The following is a 26782-nucleotide window of genomic DNA, read 5'->3' on the forward strand; positions in this document are numbered from 1 at the left end:
TATATATATATATATATATATATATATATATATATATATATATATATTTCATAACTTGACATTTTTGGAGGAGCTATTTAAAGGCTTGAACCAAACAATCTTTTAAATAAATTTAGAGTGACTTATATGTCTTAATAAGATGTTTATAAATTTCCAGTAGTGGCAGAAGAAAGTAAAATTATAAACTCAGTGGCTGTGTAGATGTGACCTTGTCTTGACTTCGGATTTTGCAGCAAAAGAAAAAAAAAGTCACTCCAAGAAATCTCTCCGAGGAATGCATTTCTTTAAAGTCCCCAGAAGTGTGAGTTAATAGTGATAAACTCCAGACATTCTTTCAATTGATGGTGCGCTGCCAGCTCTGTTCGTTATCTTAGTGGTGGACATAAAGATGAAACTAAGTTTGCAAAAGGTAGGGGAGGTTTGGATAAAACAAATCGTGAAAAAGAAGTCAGAGAGTGTCAGATTGAAATGTCAGTAATTGGGAGGTAGCAGATGTGCTCAGGGCTTCTCTCTCTCTCCCTATCAACTCCCACCCTGCCCATTGAAAAGAGTGGTGCCCATCATTGTTTCTCCAAAACTCTGCTAATTCCCCCATGAAAAGATGAAATGGAAGTGTCCAACTGTGGTAAAACAGGCAAACATAAATCAACTCAGAAACCCAAGCCTTGTACTCAGAGGTCACGGGGTTATAGGTTTTGCAGCATGTGAAGCTGTCTGGGAGGGAGAGAAAGGAGGCAGACGCAGCTTGCCAAGACCTGGGTCTTCTTACTGTGATTCATCTCTTCCTTTTCCTCTACCTTCTGTCTATGTTTTTATGCAATAATGACGGTGTGCTTTGCTTTGTTGGTTTCAGGTTTATTAATGCCCGGAGAAGAATAGTGCAGCCCATGATAGACCAGTCCAACCGAGCAGGCAAGTCCCCTCTAGTGACTGTATTCAAGTCAGGCAAGCGAAAACCATCCTCAAGCCATTCACCAGGAGGGCTGCCACCTGGTAAATGAACTGGGAGTGAGTACTAGGAGTGGCTGGCAGTGGGAATTAAACCGGTTTGGTTTTGTAACAACACTAATCAATTTAACATCGTTATAAAACATTTGATTAAAGGAGGAAATAAAAAGCCAATGGAGAAAAGTAACTCCTAAATCATGTGCTCAGTTATAGTCTTCTTTGTAAACATTTGATATATTAATGTTATTATTTTTTCCCTGAGTTTGCCTACCCAGCTTTCTGCTACTCTGACCACTCCCCTGGTGCATGGCTTGGTGTGGAACTGCTGTAAACTTTATTACCTGTCAAAAGGGCAAAGGGGTCAGGATCACTTGTGGGACTCAGTAAAGTTCAAAGACATTCAGTGAGGTAGAGCTTTTGTGTGCTTTAATAACTCAAGGCAGCTTACTTCTGAAACAGCTTTTCATGTACAGTTAAAACATGGGATTCAGTCAGTGGTATAAATACATAGCTCTTATTCTCGTGACCTAGCTCGTTAGTATCTGTCTTTTGGTGTTCACAGTTTTAAAGAAATAACAGCTTTGTTTTATTTTGTTTTGTTTTTTGGTCATGAGTCCTAGGCTTTGTTTTGTCTTATAACATGGTAGTAAAGGCAGCAAACAAATTCACCAGGAGTGATGCAGGTTTGAACTGTCGTTCTGGAAAATCGCTCATCTCTCAGCTCTATTGAAAACCTAGCACCACACTGGGTCAATTGCCAGTCAGTCATATTTCAGTAACTTTTTTTGTCTTTCAATGCCCATTATGGAAGTGCCAGACAAAACCCCGAGCATGGGTTTTGTCTTAGCTTGTTCCTTGAAACTAGCACTTGAAGTCACTTGAAGGACTGGTCTGAGAGAAATAATTAACGTTGGTTTAAAAATGTTATCTGCTTAGTATGTTCCCTGTGTCTCCTCCAGTCTCCTCCCCTCTCTTCTTCTCCTCCCCTCTCCCCTTCTGTTATTAAGAAGCTGTGCTGTGTACTTTTGTAGTCAGCCAAGGGACACCTTATAACCCTGATGGACAGCCAATGGGAGGTTTTGTAATGGACGGTCAGCAGCACATGGGGATCAGAGCACCAGGTAAGACTTTTTTTCTTTGTGGTAGTTTTTTATGCTTACATAAGCTATGTAGGGGTCGTCCTCCCCCAGCCCCAGCCAGTGCAGGTGAAGGGCCCCATGCTCTGCTCTCTCAAGCTGCCTGCCTTGCCTTGCCTACCATCTGTGCATCTGAGATACTGAAAAGGGGAAGCCAGGACCTTCATGTACTCGAAATCTCACTGCCGCTCCACCATCTAGAATCTGTTTTGTTAAAGGGTCTTTTGGCACTATCTGTTGACTTTGCTCATTTTCCGGCCTCTTCTTGGATTTTATCTCCCTTCTAGGACCTATGAGTGGAATGGGCATGAATATGGGCATGGAGGGGCAGTGGCACTACATGTAACCTTCACCTAGTTAACCAATCGAAAGCGAGGGGGAAGTAAGTACAAATGGGGTCTTTGTTTTCACTCTGTCCTAGGGATAATTTTCCTCTTGCATTTCCTCATGTTCTCCTTGCCCATAGCTTCATGCTTGTTCATTCTTTTCCATTAAATTCTTATTTCTTGCTTCTTTCATTTTCTCATTGGTGTTGATCAAGGTTTGAAGCTTATAAATGCTGTCTGTGTATGATATACATTCATCCTGTGTGTTGCTATTGTACAGTACTGACCACATGACAAAACAAGAAACAGTCAGGAGGTGGGGGAGTGGGTTGTCATAGCAACAGACTGATTTGCAAAATGTAAGCAGTCTGCAGCAGTGCAAGGAGAGGAAAGAGCATGTCCCCAAAGTGCCATAAATCTGTCTAACCGCAGTTGATGCATGAGTTACATTTCTACACTAACCTGCAAGACACCAAAAGCCAAACAGAGAACTTCTTTTAGGTAAAATAAACACAGCTTTACTTAGGGTAAGTAAAGGCATATTTTGAGCTTCAGTCAACTAAACTTTGATTTTTTTTCCCCTTAGTTTGTTCCTTTGTCTGTCCATCATAATGGGATTACGTGTGGCAATGGAAAAAGGGAGAATACAAAATAGAGGTGTGCACAGCAGGCTTCAGGGCTTAGCCCAGGCTAATTGACTATATCCAAATTAAGTATGCCATCACTTGCAGTGTGACAAATGGATTTGACTTATTCAGTATACAAAAATAGAGATCATTAATGCAATCTTCAGTGGCAGGCCTAGTGAAGTAAGCCTAGGAAAACTGTCCCAGATTCTCACTCTGACATTTTCTCTCCTAAAAAGACACCCAGAAATTTGAGTTCAAACAAGTGAAACTGTTTTGAACTCCAAAGCCCTAGTTCATTCCCCAAATCACCCCTAAGAGCATCTCTCTAGCTTTCCTTTTTGAGATTAAAAGCCACGGTCTCAGATTGGATGTGCCCCTGATTATATTAACACACTATTTAAAATTCTTGCTGAGGCCAAGGCTAACACATGCTGGTCTTCTTCTCTGGGTGGGAGTCCAGTATAAGTTTAACCATTCACTCTGAAAGCATTCCATTGAGCTTGGAAATCAACAGTCTTATTACCTCACCATGGAATTCTCTAGCTTAGTTAATTTAAATATTGTTTCTTAGTTTCTGGGTCAATTAAATTTAAATGATGTATTTTATGCTTCGTGACCAATTAAATTAATAGGTTATTACAAAAAATATTATCATCTTTTTTGATTAAAGAGCTGTGGGTACAGTATATTTTATAAGCAATTTTCATTAGTTCAAAAATGTTCCTTTAGGCTAGATTAAGCAGCCATTCATTGCCAGAGCCTGGAGACCTTATTCGAAGGTGTTCCTAGCATTCACAGTGCGCTATTACTTAGAACTAAAGCCAATTGAACATACTTAGCAGTGGCGTTATGCCTTTCACCCTTGATGATGATGGAGCTTATGGCTCTCAGAAACAATACAGCCGTCAGTTTCCATCAACTAGAGCAATCCATGCAGAAGACAAGAGGCCCCCTCAAAGCAAGAGGGGTATTGTTTTAGGTCCAATTTTTCTTATTGTTCTCAAAATCATTGTAAGGTAGACAGGGTTCTGTTAAGCTTTTCTTTTCCTCCAGCTCTAAGAGGCCATGTGGAAGGAATTTATTGATAACTGTTTTGATTTTTTTCCCCCAAAGGTACAGGATTTGCCAAGTAATCACCGTTAGTAAGCTTGCCTAGTTCTGCTTCATGTGAAATGTTCAGTGACCAAAGCAGCATGCATGCTCTTGATACAACATATTTCAGGGAGCAAAAATGCTTCTTTAGATCAGAACACAACACTTTTTTTTTTTTTTTTTAAATTAGACTTGGTAGAAAGACTGATAATGATGGCAATGCAAGGGGAATAGTGGCAAGCTCAGATATCCTGGCTGACATCTCATTTTATTTTCTTGTACATGAATCAAAATAATGCTTCTCAAGGCCCCGTTCCCTTGGTCACAATGTTCCCTGGCTTTCATAGAATTGCCACAGTTAGAACCACACTGTTGCTTTTCCATAATATTTTCTTTTTGTTTCTTTCTTTTGAATTTCTACAGGGCTGCAAAGTATGCCAGGGGAGTATGTAGCCCGGGGTGGTCCAGTGGGTATGAGTATGGGACAGCCAAGTTATGCCCAACCCCAGATGCCCCCCCATCCTGCTCAGCTGCGTCATGGGCCCCCCATGCATACGTACATTCCTGGACACCCTCACCACCCAACAGTGATGATGCATGGAGGACCGCCCCACCCTGGAATGCCAATGTCAGCATCAAGCCCCTCGGTTCTTAATACAGGAGACCCGACAATGAGTGGACAAGTCATGGACATTCATGCTCAGTAGCTTAAGGGAATATGCATTGTCTGCAATGGTGACTGATTTCAAATCATGTTTTTTTTCTGCAATGACTATGGAGTTCCATTCTTGACATCTACCTTGGACCAAGGAGCATCCCTAATTCTTCATAGGGACTCTTAAAATGCAGGAAAACCAACTGAAGTCAATTTGGGGGACATGCAAAATAACTATATAAGACATTAAAAGAACAAAGAGTGAAATATTGTAAATGCTATTATACTGTTATCCATATTACGTTGTTTCTTATAGATTTTTTAAAAAAAATGTGAAATTTTTCCACACTATGTGTGTTGTTTCCATAGCTCTTCACTTCCTCCAGAAGCCTCCTTACATTAAAAAGCCTTACAGTTATCCTGCAAGGGACAGGAAGGTCTGATTTGCAGGATTTTTAGAGCATTAAAATAACTATCAGGCAGAAGAATCTTTCTTCTCGCCTAGGATTTCAGCCATGTGCGCTCTCTCTTTCTCTCTCTCTTCCTCTCTCTCCCTCTCTCTAGCCTGGGGCTTGAATTTGCATGTCTAATTCATTTACTCACCATATTTGAATTGGCCTGAACAGATGTAAATCGGGAAGGATGGGAAAAACTGCAGTCATCAACAATGATTAATCAGCTGTTGCAGGCAGTGTCTTCAGGAGACTGGTAGGAGGAGGCATGGAAACCAAAAGGCCGTGTGTTTAGAAGCCTAATTGTCACATCCAGCGTCATTGTCCCCATGCGACAACAACCATCACCTTATACATCACTTCCTGTTTTATGCAGCTCAGAAACATAGACTGAAGATTTATTTTTAATATGTTGACTTTATTTCTCAGCAAAGCATTGGTCATGTGTGTATTTCCATAGTCCCACCTTGGAGCATTTATGTAGACATTGTAAATAAATTTTGTGCAAAAAGGACTGGAAAAATGAACTGTATTATTGCAATTTTTTTTTTGTAAAAGTAGCAGTTTGGTATGAGTTGGCATGCATACAAGGTTTACCAAGTGGGATAAGCTAATTATACTTTTTGTTGTGGATAAACAAGTGCTTGTCAATAGCCTTTTTCTAGCAAGAAAACAAAGAGCTAATTATTAATAACAATCATGGCACACTGAATCTTAGCATTTGGATGGAGTTTGAATTCATATGAGAACTCCAAGTCCATTGCAGTCGTTGAGTGCAGTAATGAAATCAGACTCCCGAATAAAAACAAGATTATTTTTTGTCATTCTGACTTTACTGCTTAAAAAATGTGTTCCCCCAATTGTTACTGCTTAGTATAGTAAATATAACAAGTAGCTCCCTGAGCCATATGTGTTTGAAAATTGTAACCATGGAGTAAATTATTTAACAATAACCACTAGTTTAAGATGACTTAATGAACTGGTAATACCAACAAAATTAAGGGTTAAGCCACTAAACTAGCTGTAACCCGGACTACATTCAACAGTATCATTCATGTACACTATCAGTGAAATTATGCTTGCATACAGTGGCAAAGCTAAAGATTACAGTCGGCCTTTCACCAAGGATATTATCTAGGACAAGCAGTACATGTTTATTAAGAAATTAACTATATAAAATTGAAGAGACCAGACTTCAAAATCTAATTTTTATAAATATGCTCTATGTTCTCATTGGATAAAACTGGTTATTAACCAATTTTCCAGAACAGCTGTACAGAATTTCTGCATGGCAGCCAGCTAAATGGTTCAAAATAACATGTTTAAGCTGCAATAGCTTATAATTCCACTTAAATAAAATCTCTGCTCTAAAAAGTGCTTTACAAAGCTAAGGGAAATACACAAATATTTTAATTAAGGCAGATTTATTATTATTTTTTTAAATAAGCCTTTGGTTGCTTTGGGAACAAAGGATGGGTCAGAAGCCTTAAACCCCAGTTTGACATTCAGGCCCTCATGTCACAAACCGCCCACAGCAATCCTGTTTTCTAGTTGGAAAGAGAAGCCAGCTGTGGGTTGGCCCTGCTAGGTGACACGTGCATCACTGCCTCACCTGCTGGAGCCGCCACAGCTCTGGCTTGCACTCTCACCTTTTGTCTGAAGGGTCTTGCTTCTGAACACGTGGATGCGCAGGAGAGAAAGGCCTAACTTACTGCGTGCAGCCTGCTCCAGGCTGCCACCCACCTCGCCCCTACCCCAAAGGTGGGACCGTTTAACTTTTCTGTTTTGGCCCCCGAGACAGTTCTAAGACTGCACAAGTAGTCCATGTTAGTGAAAGAGTTTTCTTGGATGGGTGATTAGTGGCAGTTAACAACCATTTATTTACTTTTAAAATTAATAATAAACTTTATAAACTAACAGTCCTTTTACTTCTGCCTCCACAGTACAAGCTCCGTGAGTCAGCCTTTCTTCTTCAGGAGGCTTTTGCCTAGTTGGGGTGAGGGGGGTGGAGGTAGGGGTGGGGGGTGGGGGAGGGAGAGCGGTGGGGGGGGGGGGGGGGGGGGGCGGGCGGGGGGGGGGGGGAGGGAGAGCGGGGGGGGGGGGGCGAGAAGGGGAAGGAGAGGACAGAGGAGAGGAAAGGGGGGGCTTTAGGGACGGAGAAGAGTGAGTGCAAGCAAAGGGGACTGGGGAATGCAGAGATAAAAAAAAAAAAAAAGAATCAGGATCAGATCATTTATGTCCAAGAATTAGAAAAAAAATAAAACAAGCTTTTGTGTGGTGGGTTCCCCTCTTGGTGTAAGGGTTGTGCAAGCCTCACTCTTCAGGTCTTGCTCTTTTTGCCCCTGACACCCACCCGCATAATGCTGTTTTATCTTTTCCTCTTGTAAATTTCAGAGCCAGCTTTGAGGTTATTGACGACACTTATCGGAAGGAGGGAAATAATAGAGGTGTGGAGAGTGTTTTTGATGTTTCTTAAAGGATAAAAACAAAACGCCCTCCCCTAAACAGGGCACACAATTGTACAGGCTTTTTTTTTTTTTTTGGGGGGGGGGGAGCCCGTTGGCTGAATGAGACTGTAGTATGATTTAAGTATTTTTTTTCCAAAAAAAATTAAAAAATGTTACCCGATCATATTTAATCAAATGTAATTATAACACATTCAAAATGAATAATATGCCTTGGCAGTATTTTTATTGTTATTGTTCATTGCACGATGTTCGACTGCTTTAGAAGCACAGGAAAGACGCAAACGCGCTACAAATGGGGAATTACCCTCGTTTAGCATTAAAATTCATTTAGATAAAATTGCCACAAACATTTAAATGGGAAGATTAGTTCCCCCTCACGCCTTATTGCACTCGCTCAATGGTTCCGTTAAGAACATTTTACACGTTGGAAATTCCGTCTTCTCAGGCGGCTTGCTGTTTCCTAGTTACACACATTCAAAGCAAAGGGTGCAGCACCGGCAGCCGCAGCCTCGGCAGCAGGGGGAAAAAGTTTGGCAACTGGTCTGCAATTCATCCGCTGCGCCCCCCGGTTTCCCCTCCGCCCTCCCCGGTCTGTCTCTCCCCGTTTTCGCACCCCCCTGTCCCGCCCCCATTATGCAGTTCTCGGAGAGCCAAGTTTAGTGCGGACGGTACTAAAACCACAAAGAGATGGGAAGAAGCCCCTCTCCGCGTCTCCCTCTTTTGTACGAGGCTGAGGGTGGAGTGCCGATGCTCCGAGCCTGCCCGCACCCCGACCCCGGGGCGGCCAGGCGAGCTGCGGTGGCCCGGACCGGGATCCGGGAAATTCGCCGCCGCTCTCTAGCCCTGGTGCGGTGTGGAGACGTGTTAGAGGCTCGGCTTGCAAAGTCTGGGCACCGTCCAGTCCCTCCGGGCCCTCTCCTCGCGCCCCACCCCTCCCCCGCAGCCCCCCTCTTCCTCTCCGGCCCCCCTCCCCCGTCCTTTCTCTTTAGAGCTGCAGGAAAAAGAGGAAAGTCGGCTTCGACTGCCACCTTTTGGGGATTTGGAAAAACGCCGCTGTAGGAGACCGGAGGGAGGCGCAGCACAAATGGGGTGGGGTTGTGTGGGGGGGGAGATGGGGAGGGGAGAGAAACCCCTTATGATCCTGCGTCGGAACTGGCGCCCTTAATCTGATGCTTAAATATTTGATGTGGAAAAATTACCCATAAAATTAGTTACTAACAATTTCAAATTGAAATCACTTATCGAATTATAAGCGCATTAAAGCTGTATGGATGGTATTAGGAGTTCCTTGGGAGGCTGTCTCTTCGCAGGGAGCCGGGCCTGCGAGTTTTGCCCACGGGGAGAGGTGTCGTCGTCGGTGGAACCCTGGGGAGGGAGGGCCGGGAGGACACCGGGGTTCGGGGGTCGCCGGAGCGCAGACAGGGCAACTCCAGGGACAAAGTGGAAACGTTGGGGAAGGACAAAGCTATCTCTGACCCTGGGTTTTTGAGCCTTCGGGATGCTTCCAGCTCCCCCTTCGTAGACGAGAGACCCGAGGGATGTTGCGAGAGTCCGGGCAGAGCCGGGATCCGCGGCGGCTCACCCAGCTCCAGCCGCCACTCAGCCGCCCCTGAGTTTCCCCACGCGAGACGTCCGGCCTGTGGGCATGTGGGCGGGCGATCCCATACCGCCCTGGGCCACGCTGGGTCTGCAGAAGAGTCCTGTACCTTCCTCACCATCCACCTGAAAGTCAAAGTTAAATATTTGACCGTCTCTTGGAGACTGGGTGTCTAAGGGTCTGCACAAAAGCGCGTGCAGAGACGCCTTCTGGGACACTCTGGGTCCCTTCCTTCCCTTCCAGCTTTGTAATTGCCCTGGATGCTTTCTTGGGACTTTTTTTCCCGGCGCAGTTCAGGCTTCCGAATCCCGCTGTGCTCTTGGGAGCTAGGCGCTGAGAGCTAGCCGCTCGGAGCCTGGGGACGGGAGGACACCTGGGACTCACAGACTGGGCAGGGGCGTGGGGGTTCAGGAAGTATTTCCCAGTAGTCGAGAGCAGTATGGCTCCCCAGTGTGTTAGGCGGGACTCCTTGGGATTACTTTAAAGGCCCTGGACACCCCCTCCCCCCCACACACACCCAGCCTTTGGGATCCCGCAGGCCCTAGGCCCTTGGAAAGGCAGTTAAAACAGGAACTGATGACGCAAGCACCCAGTGGGCGCTTGGGCACCGAGCGGAGAGGCGTGGGTTTGGGTGTGGGGCGCCCATTCTGGTTCCGCATCTTTCCTGGTCAATCCTGGGCTACTGGCCCTTTGGCGATCCGTAGCACCAGGGCTAGGCACAGAGTCCTCAGCAGAGACCAAGAGTCCTCCGGTCTGCGAGGGAGAGATGGTGGGGCAGGCCGAGGCCAGTGACTAATGGGAAGGGGAGGGCTCTCTTTTACACCGAAGCAAGCCCTCAGAAACCTCTGAAACACTCTCTTCCAGGGCGGAGCTGAGAGGAAAACGCAAACAACATATTGCGCAATCCATTAGACCTTTACGCTGTGAGGCGTCTTTGCCCTAAAAACGGTACCCTGGGGGTTTCCATAGGGAGAGGGGAGGTACTTTTTAAGGTCTTGGGTTTCAGCTGGCCGTGCAGTTCGTTCCTTCTGCGCTGCCTACGCGCTCAGTCCACCTCGGGGAAATCCGACTGCGAAGCCCTGGATTTAGTTTTAAGCCAGTCTTCCTTTGACCAGACGTCCAATTCCTACCGCTGACCACCCGCAGCCACGCTCACCTCTACCCTAAACCACTGTGTTCATTACCACCAACGATTATAATCTCCGGGCAGAAAACTAGTCTCAGAACGTCGCCCATTAGGAAAGCAGAGAATAAAGTCACCTGCTTCATACCCCCACGCGGGCAGGGTCCAGAGCCTCTCCAGGGTGTCTTTTTATGGCCTGGCACCCTTGGCAGTCCCTAGGTTCACGGAGAAGGTGCCGGGCTGCGGTCAGGGACCCCGCGCCTGCTTTCTCGAGGTTGGAGACCTGGCAGAGGACGAGATGGCCGGTTCTCTGGCTCTCGCCCTCCTGCCCCTCTCTTGCCTTTCTGCCTAGGCCTCCCTCACACCTCGGCACTTTTTCTCCTCCTCCACTCTAAAAGTCCCTGGTCTTCCTAGGTCACCCGAAGACCCAGGCTCTAACCCCACCCAGTCCCCGCAGGCGAGGGCCGGGGCGGGGGGGTGGGAAGGGGGCACGCTCGCGGTCGTTGCAGCCTCCTTCAGTTTACGCCTGCTGACCTCACCGACTTTTCTGGACTCGAGTGGGTGATGACTGCCCAGAGAAACTGCTGCCGGGTGTGTATATCCTAGGGTTTCAAAGAGCCTAATTCCCCCACGTAGGGAGAGTGACTCCACTGATAACTTCATCTCTAAGAAAACCAAGCACAGCAACAAACACCCCAAAGCAACCGCCTGCTCGCATTGCTGCTGCCTCCTGGCACAGAACTGCGTCTCGCACCGCGGAGAGTTAGATGGAGGCCAGCCACTAGCAAAGATCCTTTTCTGGCCGACCCGGGAGGCCCCACTTTGCCCTGGAGACTTAGTTTCCCCTGGACAAAAAATTGGGGTAAGTGGATGAGTGGTAAACAACGCGATGGCTGTGCAAATCCAGGCCCCCTGGTCCCTCAGCCCACCCAAATCCTATTTTGAGACGTGCATTTTCAGGTGTTCTAAAGTGTGAACAGCGAGCTTAGTGTGTCGTCCGGTGGGGGTGGGTAAGGGACGGAGTCTCCTTACTGCACGCTCCAGTCTTTAATGTCTGCAATAACGAAATGTCTGTGCGGCAGCTGCTGTTGAGCCAAAACTAACTCTTTGGAAGACGGAAAAGAGTGAAAGGCAAAGAAAGACTGTTCATTTTATTTTTTTCTTTGGTGCCGTTTGGGATGTCATCTGTTTCCTTGGCGACTGTGTTCAGCCCCCCGGAGCCCCTGGGCTCCAGGATTGTTAGGGGGGGAAGCATGCTATTTCTGCACCGTCATTTATCACTGTCACAGCATAATGATTCCCCTTGCAGCCCCCTTATTGATGTTTGTAATTGCATTATCTCATAAAGGAAGATGATCAATGAAACCAAGCCGTGCATTCTGGGGTCAGAGGAAGCCAAAGTCCTGTTTGTCCCCTTTAATACAACAAGTACTCATTATCTTTAAGTCTGCATTCGAAAAATGATCTGATCTGGGGCTGACCCTGTCGGACATCCCGACACTTTCTAAAACGCGGTTTGCGTAACCTTTTGCTTAAATGCTAAATCAAGTACCTGTCTTGCATTTCAACGAAACAAAATACTGAAAGAGAGTGAGAAAAGCGTCTCTTCCTTTTCTTCTCCCCTTCCATCCCTGTTTTGTTTTGTTTTTCCCCGGGGAGGGAGGGGCACGATCTTCATTCAGACCCGTGAGATTTTCCACTGTAACTACTAAGAGGTGTAATACAGCAACGGCAACCCTATCAAACGGGGACCTATTGAATGAGAAGCATTGGGAGCGAAGGGAAGCAAAGCAGCCCGGGGAGCGACTAACAAGGTAGGTATTAAAAGTGCAGAATAAAACCACATCCGGTTTAATTAATAAGAGCAATAAACTGAAATAATTCCCCATGATTCCGCCCTTGCTTCTGCCTTTTACGAAGCCACATATGTTCCCTTTAGATAAATGACCTGTGTGCCTGTTCGGTTCTCAACAGTAACCAAATCAGTCGCATGCTCTGTTTCCAAAACCACCTACAAACTTTAGCAAATAAAAAGTTCATTTGTCTACTCAGGCGGTATTGAGTTGAGTAGAAATGCCCCGCCAATACTGAATGGAATTCATGTAATCCCATGAAAATCAAGTCGTCTCGTTGCACTGGAGTAAATGAAAAAATACAAAGGAGAAAAGGTCCAAGTGTAATTTCAAACTAAATGCATTATTGGGCTGTCAGAGTGAAAACATAATTGTTTGGCTGGAGTGGGAAGGTGGACACGAACTCAGCTCACATCTAACTTAAAGGTTTGAGGAAGGAAATGTGTGTCCTAGGTTTGGCTATTCCTGTAATGTGTGGGAAAAGGAGGGACTGAGACAACTCTAGTTCATCTGGGGATGGAATGAAGGAAAAAGCTTATTTTAGGCATTTCAAGGAAAAGTTTCTATGCTGCACAGGAGTGCTCTCTATTATGTTAATAAAATCACAAAAAAGGAAGGAAGGGGAAAAGTGGAAAAGAACAGAAAGAATAAACCCCATTGTTTTCTTTTTTTAAAGTGGTAAAACATTTCTAAATTAAGAAGTTAATGTTCTAAATAAAAAACTATGAGCGTATTTAACCAAAAGAATACTTAAAGTTTGCTTGACTATCTGACAACTTTGACATACAGGCTTACATTGAATGATCATAAAACAAAGAGATAATATACCCCTTCATGGAAAAATGGCATTAAATATAAAGCTGAAAAGTTTTAATTGTGTTGCCCATTGGTTATTTTTTTTTTCAGAAGAAGGTGGAATCTTTCATAAAATATTACTCAGAAATTGTCAAGGCACTCTGAAATGGGATTTGTGTTATTCAAATGTTCTGGCACATTCCTCACTTGGAAATGCTCAAGCTGAAATGGATATGGAGCTACACATATCTTTAGAATAAATTGTAGATTGTTAACATAAAATATTAAAGGGAAAGTAAACTTTGGGCTTTGTAAGTGGAGAGAGAATTTTTGGCATAATACTTCGATTTTCAAAACACACAAGTGAAACCTCAAGGTTTTTAAACAACTGTTCCAAGGGTTTCTTTTTCTGGGTTGGGGATATGGCATTATGTACATTTTCTATTTTTAGCATTTAGTGTTATAGCCCACGGTTAAAATAATGAAAAATTAGTCTCGTTTTAGAAATTATTTATTTATGGAGTGAGCATGATTAAAACATAAACACACAAACTGCAGCTGCAACAGGAAAAAAAAAACTTGATTTACGGTTATTAAATCTTTGGTGGCCGCGTTAATGTTTCTTTTTCTACCTTCCATTTGCATTTTAATCTATCGAATCTTTACAATTTTGCTGCTTCCTATTTCAGTGATTGATTACAGATCTGATATGAGGCAGAGAGACACACAAAAACAAGCCTAGCTTTTATTTTTTCCTTTCTGAGCTTTCTTTCTTTCTTTTCTTTTTTCTTTTTTTTTTTGCTTTCTCTCCTTCCCTCCCCGCCCTCCCCCCACCCCCCCACCTTTCCCCCGGTGGATTTCAGAAACTTTCTCTCAATGCTAATGTAGACAGAACAAATTAATTCTGCTCTTTTAAATGTCAGGGATAGAAATAAAAAATGTTTTCTGTCCCAAACGTGAACATTTTCCCAGACGATTTTCGAATCCTAAAAAAAAAAAAAAAAAAAAAAAAAAAATATCACCCCAGCAAAACTCAATTAACAAGGACACACACACACACACACACACACACACACACACACACACACAGACACACACGGATGGATAGCATCTTGAATCAAAGAAAGGTGAGAAGTTCACCATCCTTTCAGTGATCTCCCCCGACTCTTACGGTTCGGGTTTTATCTGTGGTCTAAGTCACAAAACAGAAACCGTGCTTGGTGGGGCTGTGTGAACCTGCTGTCCAGGGACCTATAGTGTAGAGACAAAAGGGGAGGCGGCTCAGGTCCGTCTGCTTTCTTCCCTACCCCTCCAACCTCAGGCACCCTTCTTGCAGGCCACCCCAGCTCCAAGGGGCGCTCGCAGTCCTCTCGGAGGGGCGTGCGCCGCTTTGGTTGCTGCCAGGACAAGTAAGGCGGTGCTTCGGGAAAGCGCGGCAGGTCGGAGGCGCAGTCCCTGGCCGCGCGGGGAGGAGGGCCCCTGGGGGTCTGGGCGGCTCGGGCGGGGACTGGTCAGCGCCCCGCAAGGGCAGCGGGTGGCGGCTGGGGCTGGAGCGGGCGAGCCCGCAGGGGCCACGGCTGAGCTCAGGTGCGAACGCAGCCGGCCGCCCAGGGAACGCCCCTCCTCCGCCTCCCGCCCCCGTCTCATCCCGGCTTTGGGGTCCAGGAGTTGGGGCGCCGCGGCCGCCGGGGAGAAGTGTGGCGAGGTCCGATTTCCCAGGACCGTCCAGGCTGTCAGCGCTCGCGTCCACGCGTGGCGCACGGTGCGCGCGTGCAGCGCCGGCCGCGCAGTGAGAGAAGGACGGGATCCCCAAGAGTGGCCACGCAGGCCACGCGCGACTAACTACTCTGGGCAAACTTGCCCTTCCCTGGCTCTGCGTTCACTCCTGGCTCCCGAGGCTGTGAGAGAGCGTGGGGCGCAGGTCCTCTTAGCTGCGACTCGTCCGTCCCCTCGCTCCGAACTTGAGTGCCACCCTTCCTCCCCTTGAGAGCCCCCACGGGTAGCTGCCACCGGGGGCGGGCGGGCAGGGGCGCCCCGGTCATTACTGGGGACGCAGAACGCAGTTAAAAGAAGAGAGGGGAAAAGAAAAGAGACATTTGATCCGGGGCCGGCCAACCCTTTGTCTTGAAGCAGATTAGGCAAGCTAGGAATAGGAAAAAAACAGCAGGGCTAGGAAAAATTATTGTGTTCAGGAAAAAATAAAAATAAAAATAAAAATGATCCGAGAGAGCTGGTACCTCAAGGGCTGAAGATAGATCCTTGTAAGAGGGTGAGAAGACAAGACCGGAAGATTTAAAGGGAAAGGAGAGGTAGATTATTAAGAAAGTAATAGTGAGGTGTCCCACACACTACAGTTTTATTGTTGGGTAGTAACTACCCGACTTATTTATTGCCGGGGCCATATAATAGAGGTAATGACGGCAAACTCAAGATAAATTCTTAGGCGCCCCGCCGGTCAATTCTTTTTTATTTAGGGCAGAGAGCCTGAAAGGTGAGCGTCGTCGCCTCCCCTCCTGGAAGATCCGTCTTGCTTTCTACCGCATTATAGGCATGACATGCAAATAAATAAACGCCGCCGGCTTTGCGTGGGGAGGCCTGCAGGATTTATTCCAGGCGAAGCAGGAACACGCACGGAATATGAATTTCCGCAGGAGCTTCGGAATGATTCCTTCTCGCTTGCTTTCCGCCGCCCTCTGCTCCTGGGTTCCCTCCCATCCCGTGGGAGCAGAGAGTCCCCAGATAAAAACATTAATATGTCATGTCTCAACTCCTTATTTCTTGACATCTATGTCCGGGGGAGGAATACGGGTATTGTCGAATGCAAAATGGGTCCCCAAAGCAGGATGCTAAGAGGGTTGGAGGTTGACAAAGAGAAGGTGGCTCGCAGTCACGATGTGCGGTGGAGGGAGGCAGTACCGGGAATGTGCTGATAACACTTTGAAATATTCAAAACGGTCTGGAAGTTTGCGGTCCCGAATCTGGTGTAGGCCCTCATCAGTTGGCTAGCTGTGAGGGAGGCTCCCGACTCCTTGAGACTCGGTCCTTCTTGGTTTCTTTTCCCTGAAACCCGTCAACCACTCCCGCAGCGAGGTTACAGAACCGGAGACCTCCAAGGTCAGACGGTAGCCGCCGATCTCAGGTACCGGGTCGGTCTTAAGGAGACTTTCAGAAGGCTCATCTGTTGTGCTTTAAACAAGGAGCCTTCCCAGATGTGTTTTGCTCTCACCTGCGCCTGCCACGAACCAGGGAGATCACCATCTTGCCCAGATGTTAGCATCCTCCGCTCATGTTCTTTTTTTCCTTTCTCATTTTTTGGGGGGTAATATTCAGATATGTAGTGTTTCAACCTCACAGTAACGACCCACATTCAGAACTTTCTGTGATCCATGTTCGGCGGGAGAAGGAAAATACACCTGACAATGAACTGGGAGGAAAAAAGACCCTGAGAAAATGGGTGGGGAGGAGTCCCAGAGGCCTCAAGGAAGGTGTGCCTGCAGCAAGCTCAGCACCCCGGCAAATCCCTGGAGGAGGGGGAAAGAAGCTGAGACCAGCATCCCTGCCGAAGGGAGGCAAGCAGAAAGCTACGGACTGTCCTCTTTTACAATGTGCTGCCACTCACACACAACTTTATCTTTGAGCTCCCATGATTTCCAAAAGCTCATAAATCATTATCTTCGGAGCCTTCAATATTTCTTTGAGCACTTTATAAAGTGAATTGCAGAGGTCGTTTATGAAGCACGACACAACTTTTAATCTTTTGAATGTTAAAGTATATCCCACCACGTTTCCTAAAACGAAAAATAACAAAAGAAAAAAAAAGAGAGAAAAGAAAGAAATTAAGGTCATTACACGAAAGAGTAACAAGTGTTTTGCTCTCAGCCTCCCGGTTAGTTGCCTGTTGACTTCAAAGGATGATAAACTAATGGTTTCCAGAGTTTACAAGTGATTAAGCTATTCCTCAGGGAATTGATGTAACAGCTCTATTCACAGAACTTTCTGCCGAGGCCAGCCTGAGAAAAATCTTCAGAGACACAGATTTTAATAATTAAGAAAAGGAAAATTGTTTTCATTTAAAAAGCATCGGAAAAGGTAAGCTAATACAGGTTTTCTATGTAGTACATGGAAGTCTTCGGGGGGGGGGGAAATGAGAGGAAAATGGAGATGTGATAGTCTCTATAAGACTTCAGAAAGAGAGGTAAGCTTTTTAAAAGCTGGTTTTTGAAGGATCAGTCACCTCAATTTATCTGAATGTCTGACACATAAGCTATACAGCTATATTTTTAGAATTCTAGAAAGGAAAATTAAAACCCTAAAAATTTTTATCCTTTTGGGCCAACTTTTGTAATCTGGGTCACAAGAAAATGAATCCTGAAAAATGCTAAGAGCTTGAGTTTTGTAAAATAATGTGAATTATTTCATCATAGATTAAAATAAAGAGAATGTTTATAAAGCTTTGAAAAAAATCAGCTCAGGCTTATTATTTTTAAAGTAATTAGATTTACCCCAATTAGGAATAAAACAACACTCACTTAAAAATTAGGACTTTAAAACAAAGTAATAAATTATTTTGTAAAGTTGAGCAAAACGTATGACACTTTAGCAGACATTTGAAATACATGTAATAACATACTATTTTACTGTTAGTTTTGTGGTTTTGGCTTGTTGTGTAGATCAGGTTGGCCTGGAACCTGCTGTGTAGACCAGGCTGGCTTGGAATTTATGACAATCCTCCTGCCTCTGCCTCCTGAATGCAGGGGTTGCACTATTTATTATTTGAGGTATTTTCTATATTTTTCGACTAGTTCTGCTCTTTGACACAGAAAATGACAGATTCATTTTCACATTAATAATTTTAAAAATAATAGAATTTTCATGTTGGAAGTAAATGACTTCAAAGAATAACAGCAGGATGCAAATATGAAAATCTAGAGAGTACCCATAAGATCATATTTGCAGTTAAAAAAAAATCTAGAAAAATTAAAGTGTGTGTTGGTCCAGTATCCACACTGCTGATCACAAAAATCTTGCCTGGGCTCTAACAAACATAAGAGACTTCCACTCCTCTTAGCAGACTAACAAAGAAACAAAATGAAGAAAACAAGCAACAAAAAAGCAAAACAAACAAATAAAAACAAAATAAAACACAGCTTTTCAGGTAAATTTTCTCTCAAGTAAATCAAATCTGGAATTTGGAGGAGAATATATGTAAGATGTTCTGCATGACTCAGGGTCTCTATTGCTTTGTGGACTTTGCATAAATCCTGAGAGTTCAGATCTCTCATGTGTCAGAGTGTCTGATTCAGTGCTTGCTGTAATAATTTCCTCTCATTTTAATAGACTAACAGTACGTTATTGAAAAGAAATGCAAAAGCATGTCAGTTAGGGGTAATGCAATCCCAGTTGTCTACCACCTTGCAGTAATTGACCTTCTGGACGCCAGGCACCCTGGGATTCACTTGTGGACACTTAGCTGTTTCTACCAGCTTCATTAAAGGAAGACAATGGTGACTTTGTTACAATTGGCACCTGCGGTATTTCCCAGGACACAAGAGCCATACCTTGCCAAGTCAGCAGCTACCATGATTCACACCATACCAGGAAGTGAACTCCAAGCAAATTTGTAATGTGAATATGCTGTTATGTTAAGAAAATGAATTATTCTTGCACATCCTGCCAGAATCTTTGGAGGACAATTAGTAGTCTGTTTTCTGATTTTCTTGTGGTCAAAACATTGCTGTATTAAAGGGTGCAATGATTATTTGATGTTGTTGTAATTTAATAGTTAAGAGTTTCGTAACGTGTTAGTTTGAAATGTTCACACTAACACAGTACAATTAGGAAAATATCTGTGTGCTGTGCCTGTGGATTAGTTAAAAAGAGAGTGACCACTGTCAGATGGCCAGCTTAGTGACCAGACTTTCAGGCACTCTGGTCAGTAATTCTGACTCAAAAGAATACATGAAACTTATTTTCAGTGGGTCTGTTTCCCAATCTTTAAATTGTATTCATCTATTTTTATTTTGAAAGTTATTTTGCATCAAAGAAATGATGCATCGCTTTAAATTGTACTGAGTTACAATATTCCAGTTCATAGGGAGGTTTAGATTTTTTTTCTGGAGGAATCTAGACTCAGAAATGGCTGCTACATTTTGCTCATCAAATTCTAAGTGTCTCTTAGAATCTGAAAACACTTAATTTCTTTTTTCTTTTCTTTTTTTTTCTTTTTTACCTGTTCAGTTACCAGGAGGCAAATGAAAATGCCTTAAAGTTCCAAAGCACTAGTTAGAGTACTTCTCACAGTTACTGCTTAATGTGCTGAAGTGAAATAGGAGGTGTCCTTACCAATGGCTGGGTGGTGATCCAAGAGACTGAAGAAACAGCACGCCATAAAGAGAGAGAGCATCTGACTTCTGCCTTAATATCACTTCTTTTTCCTCTGGAACTAGAAAGGAAATGCTAATGCTTACTTTTCCCTTAAGTTTTGAGCTATTCTACATGGGGTCTAGTCCTAAGTCCTTAAATATTTTTAGCATACATCATGAATCTTTTAAAGGACTGAATGAATTGTATATTTTAAATTTTTGAGAATCATGTGTGTACAGTAGGCAATAAATAGAGCACTGGAGATACTGTTATCTCCAGATAGGTTGTTGTTCCCATTCTGAAACCTCCCCGTGGGTATAGTACATAAGAAACCACACCACCAACCTATAGCAGAATATGACATGGGCACATAAGCATTAACTCAGCAACTAGGAGGAAGGGAGCCAACAAATGCCTTTGTGGTGGGCAGAGATGATAGTTTTACATTTGAGTTCTGTTGAGCAGAAACCTTTCTGCATTTATTCAAAGTCAGGGATTTAATGCATGGAATTATATACACAAAGGCCAACCAGATATTAGTATGTCAACACAGAGGTGAACAATAGCAGGAAACAATGATCAAATCTAGACTGGACAGAGAGTGTGGGTGTAGCAGATTTCAGTAGGCAAGGTCACCCTGTGGAAGGCATACCCGGGATAGATAGAGTCAGTGGAGAAATAAGAGGGAAAGGAGAAATAAGGCACATTCTGGAGTGTCTGCAATGTGGAGCAGAATGCAGAAGAGCAAGGCAGAATGTAGAAAGCAAATAGTTCCAGAAATAGCATGGCTTCTTGGTGGACATCAAAAAGCCTTCTGATACCATGTTTCCAAAACCAAAGCTTCTCTGTTAATTTCTGATTGTGGTTATTTGTGAATGTTGAAGAAGGTGTGAGTGTCAGGGAGAGCATTTGAGGAAGTAGCGGTGAACTGAGGGAGAAAATAGCATATATCCATGTATCCAAAAGAGCCAAAGCCAAGAGGCAGATATAGGACATGGTAGGACCTAAATTAAACACTGAAAGAGTTAAGGGCATAAAATAGCTTAGTGACTTCTGTAACACCTCCACCAGTTAGCTCTATTAATTCTCATAGCAGCATAGATTTTATGGGTTAGCACCATACATATACACACACACACACACACACACACACATATATATATATATATATGTGTGTGTGTGTGTGTGTGTGTGTGTGTGTGTGTGTGTGTGTGTATAATGCTGCCTCAAACAAATGGCATTTCTACAAAAATGTTCGGTCAGCATGCTGGACTGCCCTCAGTTAATATATACTGGGATTTAAGTCAGCCACAAAACAAGTTGGGATCTAGGCATTTTCATGAACAAACTAGAATTGTTCAGTAGCCGTAAGGATACTTTGTGCTAGTTTGGTGTTCAGAAGCCTACATCAACATTTTTTGTTTAGTTCTATATAATAAGGATACCTCAGTCCTAATAGGGATAGGTAAGTCCATGAGTTCAGAGGCCTCAGGTTTGTAAATGATACATTAAAAGAAGCGAGAATAAAAGTGGAGAGATCAGAAAACAATAAAATAAAAATGCTGCTGTTATAATGGTGGGGACAGGTGATAGGAATGATGAATAGGAAGATATTTAAGAGATGGGTACAAATATAGACATGAAGTGAAAGATTAGAGTCATGATATCATTTCTTGGAATACTGGAGAAATTGCAGTTGTATATTTTGAGACAGTAACGTCAGAAGGGACACATCAGACAGAAAGAGGATAAACTAGTTCTGGGTTATTATCTGAACTTTGGATTATGAAATTAGAGATTGGTATTAGGGTTCTGAAAAACTGGCTCTGTGTTTTAATGGAAAGGTTTTGGCTAGGGATAAACATTTAGAAGTAACCATATTAATAGTTAAGATCGTTTGTGATCTTTTTCAAGATTGTTTGAAGTCATCAAGGATACCTAGATATGGGTATTCATGTCATACTGTTGTGTAACATTTCCTAGGAAATGTGAACAGATGAATATTCATCCAGGATTAGGTAATGGATGACAATATCAAAGAAACTATTCAAGTCTCGCTTGGTGTCCCAGTGAGTATATTGGGGTCACTTACAGGAAAGTGGATAGAGGTTTACTTACAAGAACAGGGGTGAGTCAAAGGCAGCTCATCACCAAAAAGCCTATCCCAGCAAGTGCTTTGGGGAAGCTGCACCACTGAGCTTCTCCAGTCCTTACAGGCAGCTCCCTGGGAAAGCCTCTTCCCCAGAAGTTGTTCATTAGTGATATGAATTTGAGGACAGGACTCATGGCCTTATGAGTCTTGTAACTTTCTGGGTTTTCTGTGTCTTATAAGTTTCATGACTTTCCTGAGACTTTTAAGTTTTCTTAGCTTTTAAGTGTTGTGAAGCGTGTCTTTTCCTTTAGGATGGAATGTTTCAATTCAAAGAAAATAGATATGTAACTACCAGCATTTCCTCCAGTTCTTACATTCTTTTCTCCTGTACTTCTGGAATGTGTCCTAAGCCTTGGGTGTATGTATATGTGATAAGAGATCTCTGATTATTTTATTTCATTTATACCTGGGCATTAGGACACTATGCCACAGCAATAATTACTTATTCACAGCAGCTTGACAAGTTATGAGTCCTCACATTAACCGTCACCCAATGTGGAAAAAGTTTCTCTTTATGACTGATGATGACAGTAGTAAGTTATATGTGCAAACACAGATACTCAGATGTTTATAGGGCAGTTTAACAGGGAAATGATATTAGTTGGACCAAACAAACAAACAAACAAACAAAACAAAACAAAACAACAAACAAACAAAAAGCAGTTTCCTTGCCACTAGGATCTGTGACCTTCCCAGCCATGGTCCTTAGCCCTTGCTTAAGTACCAACTGTAAGTTCTCCTCTGGGAAGCAGGTCCTAAATACAATGAAAGAAATTGGTTGCACAGTATAGCTATGCCACTATAGCACTAGCATGTAATCTTACTGGTATGCTGGTAATGAACCACGCAGGGCCCATATCCATGCAGGAATTTTCATCTGCCTGTCTGTCTATCTATCTATCTATCTATCTATCTATCTATCTATCTATCTATCTATCTATCTTCCCAACAATCTCCCTCAGCAGCCTGTATAATACCTTCTGGCATCAAAAATGACAGCAGCATAGAAGGGGCTAACCATTTATTTCTGTCATTTTTTTTTCATGTCCTACAGCGAACATGTTCAGTAATAAAGTCTTGCTATGTAGTTCTGGCATGCAACTGATAGCAGTGGCAATAGCCTGTACTGTGAATGGGGCCTCAGGATCTGCTTGACCATCAACTCATAGCTAGGTAACAGACACTGGTACTAAGATCTCACTCAATAACTACTCATGGAATATGCTATTATGCAAACTCTTTAATTGCTGTTTGTTTTGTTTTGTTTTACTGTTCTATTTTGTCATGTTCTATTAGACTTTGCTTTTAACTGACCCCTTTGCTTTACTATTCTCTTCTCCCCTTTTGATTGACTTTATAAGCACTTTATACGCTTGATTGACACATCAAAGTTGTTCAGGTCTGCCTTTTCTGCATCATAAACAACACATTTCCTTGTAGGCTTCGACAAAGCCACTGAAGTCCCAGTGGTCCTGAAGTCCTCTCTGTATTAACTTCTTGACTCCTCTGAGAACACAGTCTCACCTGGCCCAGGAAACCAAGCAGCAAGCATCACCTCGCACATGTCAGTTTCTCTCATTTCCTAGTTGTTAATATTCACAAAAACTCAGCTTATGATAATGAAGTGTCCCTAATAGCCATCGTTAGCCTGTCTAGCAGGTACTGATTTCCCTCATATTTTCTTAGATCATTCAGCCTTTGTGTCAGGGGTCAGGGGATGAAAAACCAAATTGCCCATATTCTGTGTTTCCATGGCACTCAGAATGACCCTGTCTACTGCATCATGCCACAGCCTCACTAGCCAGACTGTAAGGGCTCTTTTCACCGCTTGTTGGAACATTCAGAGTATTCTCCAACTCAAGAACTCAGATGCTGAGTAGTCCCTTACAAGAATTGCTTACAAAAATTGAGCCATTATTCAGTCTTCTGTCTACATGTTTACTTTCTCAAAGTTTCCCCTTCTTTTGTTTGGGTCATGGGTTCTCTTTTCACCTCTACTTTGCTCTTTTCTCCATCACTGTCTAATTCTTATATCTTCCACATTTTTGGGTTCTAGTAAGGGTCTTAGGCACAGATCTATTCTGACCTCTCTTTTCCTCATATCCTACCATCTGTAAGAAATAGAAAGCTAATATTTCCATCATTATTTTCCTTTTCCATTTCTGCTAAATAGAAAGGATAGAATCCACCTGTTTTTTTGTTTGCTTCTCCCTACTGCAATTATTTCACTAACAGGGCAAGTTCTTTCAAGTAGACATCTGAGCCTGAGTTTGTATTTTGTCATCTACAGGAAAGGCTGTACAGTATGCTTAGGAGCCTATTCCATAATACCACTTTCAGGGACTGCAATATAATCTCTATTCCATCAGCCATGTGGGAAATGTCTCCATACTCACGTGACAAATTTCAAACGCTACACAGACATGCCACTACATAGTATATAGATCAAGATGGCCACCCAGGCATGTGTGTATGTGTATACATGTATACGTGCATACATCATATATATATATATATATATATATAATCATTATTTGATCAAATTCATCCTTCCCCTAGTTTCTCCAGATCCAGGTACCTCTTCCTTGTCCACCCTCCTCTTTACCATCTGTTTATTTGTTTTTTAAACCCGCAAATTTCAATTTATGTTGCCTTCTACTGGAGCATGATCACCTACCCTGTATCATACCCTTAAAGAAGACTGACTTTTTTTCTGCCAGTAGATATTAATTGCTAGCAATGGGTAAGAGTGGAATCAGAACACAGGGAGGGATAATATATACATGTACATAGGAAGAATTTAAATGGAGTTATCCTCTAATGGGATGAACTGCTTCTGCTAGATACTATGGGTTAATAAAGAAAAAGCCCAATACCACATATGGGTTACTTCTTTTGGAGTGGTTGGTTAGGGAGGTCCAAAAGACCCCCACCCATACATTTTAGGTTATTGATGATGCTTTGTTACCTCCAAGACAATAAGATCTTGTTTCTAAAAACACCACATACTTGAGTCATAGAATACTGAAAAATCAAACTCATACAAAACTGGAAGGTTCATATCTACTGGCTAGCTTTCAAAGTGCTGGAAGATGCCATACATGCTAGCAGAGGAGAAGATTAATCATCACTATTACCATGCTGTGATTTTTTTCTATCAATAGTAACTACTAGCCAAGCAAGACATGCCCATCGATGCAACTGTGTTGTGTATGCCATGAGTGCAACCAATTACTTTCTGGTTGAATTTAAGGACCTCTCCATGAGATGAAACTCATACTTGGTACTGTTATTGGGGCCAAGAACCTGTGGCAAGTTGAGTCATAGGCCCTAAAGGAAATAGTTCTACTAAGTAGCTATACTAATAAACTAAAGATTTGTCCTTACACCTATAGATAAGCACAGCTCCATACCCTCATTAGAAAAAAAACAAAAAACAAACAAACAAACAAACAAACAAACAAAAAAACCCGCTTCATTTTGCAATCGATAGTAATTAACACAACTGGCCAAGGTGCAGAGACTGAGAAATTGTGGTGTGCTTGTCCCTAAATGGTGCATTACATCCCACCTCTCCAAAGCTCGGAGATCATTGCAGAAGAGGGGAAAGAAAGCTTGTGAAATGAATTGGTTGACTTCAAGGAAACAGTGTTGTCAAGAAACAGCAGGGCTGTTACACATATGAACTCACAGTTATTGTGAAAACATGCCAAGATCTACGCGAGTTTAAGCCAGATTAAATCCCAGCATAAAGAGATAGGCATAGAGCTATAGTCACCTTAAGGTACATGGTGGGAGTGTCATGTGAAGATTAGGAGAGACAGCAGAATGGGAGGGGGAAGATTTTATCATTTGGTCCCTCCTAAAGGTCGGAAAAGGTCTTGAGTTAAATGTTAAATGTTAACTACTACTATGAAAGGTGGGAGGAAGTGGTAACCAAAATGTGAAGCTCGTTATTTAGCTTTAAGACTCAAATGCACTGTAAAGTAATCCACAACTTTCTGTGCATATTGTATCACTTTGCTCAACAGCATTTAACTATTTTGAAGTTTTCCTCCCAGGAAGACACATTTTGACTCATATAGATGTATGTTTGGAATATGTTTTACAGCCCCACATGTGCAGTGTAAGAGTTCTTGTAATGGGAACAAAAAACAAAGGCAAAATTCAGCACCAAGGATGCAGGACCAAGATCTTGTCACTCACTGGTGCACAATGACACTATTTGTTGGTGTTTGCCTAGCATGAACAAAAGGCAGAAATACAACACTGTGCCTATCTTAAGGCACCTAGAAACTCAGACAGACACATAGTATCTTTTCTTTCTGAAAGAGTAGCTGGGAGGACAATGGTGTCTTCAGAGATGATGCAGGGAGCTCTTGAGCATCCCTCAGGCTCATCCTCATAAGAAAGTTTTGCTGATGTCATTAAGTAAATGATGCACTGTTCTGTCTGGTAGTAACTTCACTTGTTGGTTGTACAAACAAATGAAAAGGTAAACATGTGACTCTCTAGCTAATTAAAGGGCAAATGGGCAGTGAGCTCTAAAAAGCATATTTATTTTTTAATTTATTTTATTATTAATTACAGTTTATTCACTTTGTATCCCAGCTGCAGCCCGCTTCTTCATCCCCTCCCAATCCCATCTTCCCTCCCTCCTCTCCTCCCTTAACCCTCCTCCAGTCCACTGATAGGGGCAGTCCTCCTCCCCTTCTATCTGACCCTAGCCTATCAGGCCTCATCAGGACTGGCTGCATTGTCTTCCTCTGTAGCCTGGTAAGTCTGCTCCCTTCTCAGGGGGAAGTGATCAAAGAGCCAGCCACTGAGTTCATGTCAGAGACAGCCCCTGTTCCCTCTGAAAAACTCTACCCAGCAGGGTATCAAATCAACTTTGGGCAGAGTGCAGGGAATCTTATGAAAGAAGAGAGGGATGAAGGACCTGGAGGGGACAGAAACTCCACAAGGAGAGCAAGAGAACCAAAACATCTGGGAACAGGGGTCTTTTCTGAGAATGATACTCCAACCAAGGACCATGCATGGAGATAAACTAGAACCTTGGGACAGATGTAGCCCATGACATCTCAGTCTCCAAGTAAGAAGCATATTTAAATAAGTGCTGGAGTTCTGTCATTTCTTCCTTATCCTTTCTTTCCTTCTTAACAAATATAATAAAATACCTCCCACTTAATTTGC

The 26782-nt window shown here is 43.2% G+C and overlaps 2 protein-coding genes across 3 annotated transcripts in view; both read left to right on the forward strand.

Annotated features, from left to right (window-relative positions):
- Meis1 (Meis homeobox 1) overlaps positions 1-5752 on the forward strand; it is a 137861-nt gene extending 132109 nt beyond the window's left edge. Inside the window, exons 10-13 of one of the 2 annotated variants that reach the window (XM_055624288.1) lie at positions 854-912; positions 1980-2069; positions 2372-2466; positions 4555-4619. In XM_055624288.1, the coding sequence (XP_055480263.1) occupies positions 854-912; positions 1980-2069; positions 2372-2430 (208 nt within the window). In that variant the 3' untranslated portion in view covers positions 2431-2466; positions 4555-4619. Of the gene's footprint in view, positions 1-853; positions 913-1979; positions 2070-2371; positions 2467-4554 lie in introns of both variants that reach the window. The other variant, XM_055624287.1, reaches the window with a different exon arrangement.
- A 10214-nt stretch (positions 5753-15966) lies between these two features.
- LOC129688945 (POU domain, class 5, transcription factor 1-like) overlaps positions 15967-26782 on the forward strand; it is a 49939-nt gene continuing 39123 nt past the window's right edge. Inside the window, exons 1-2 of the mRNA XM_055624017.1 lie at positions 15967-16057; positions 16161-16213. Coding sequence (XP_055479992.1) covers positions 15967-16057; positions 16161-16213 — 144 coding nt within the window. The remainder of the gene's footprint in view (positions 16058-16160; positions 16214-26782) is intronic.

This window comes from Psammomys obesus, unplaced genomic scaffold (assembly GCF_907164565.1).
Source record: "Psammomys obesus unplaced genomic scaffold, mPsaObe1.curated_primary_1811, whole genome shotgun sequence".
In the NCBI taxonomy this organism is placed as follows: domain Eukaryota; kingdom Metazoa; phylum Chordata; class Mammalia; order Rodentia; family Muridae; genus Psammomys; species Psammomys obesus.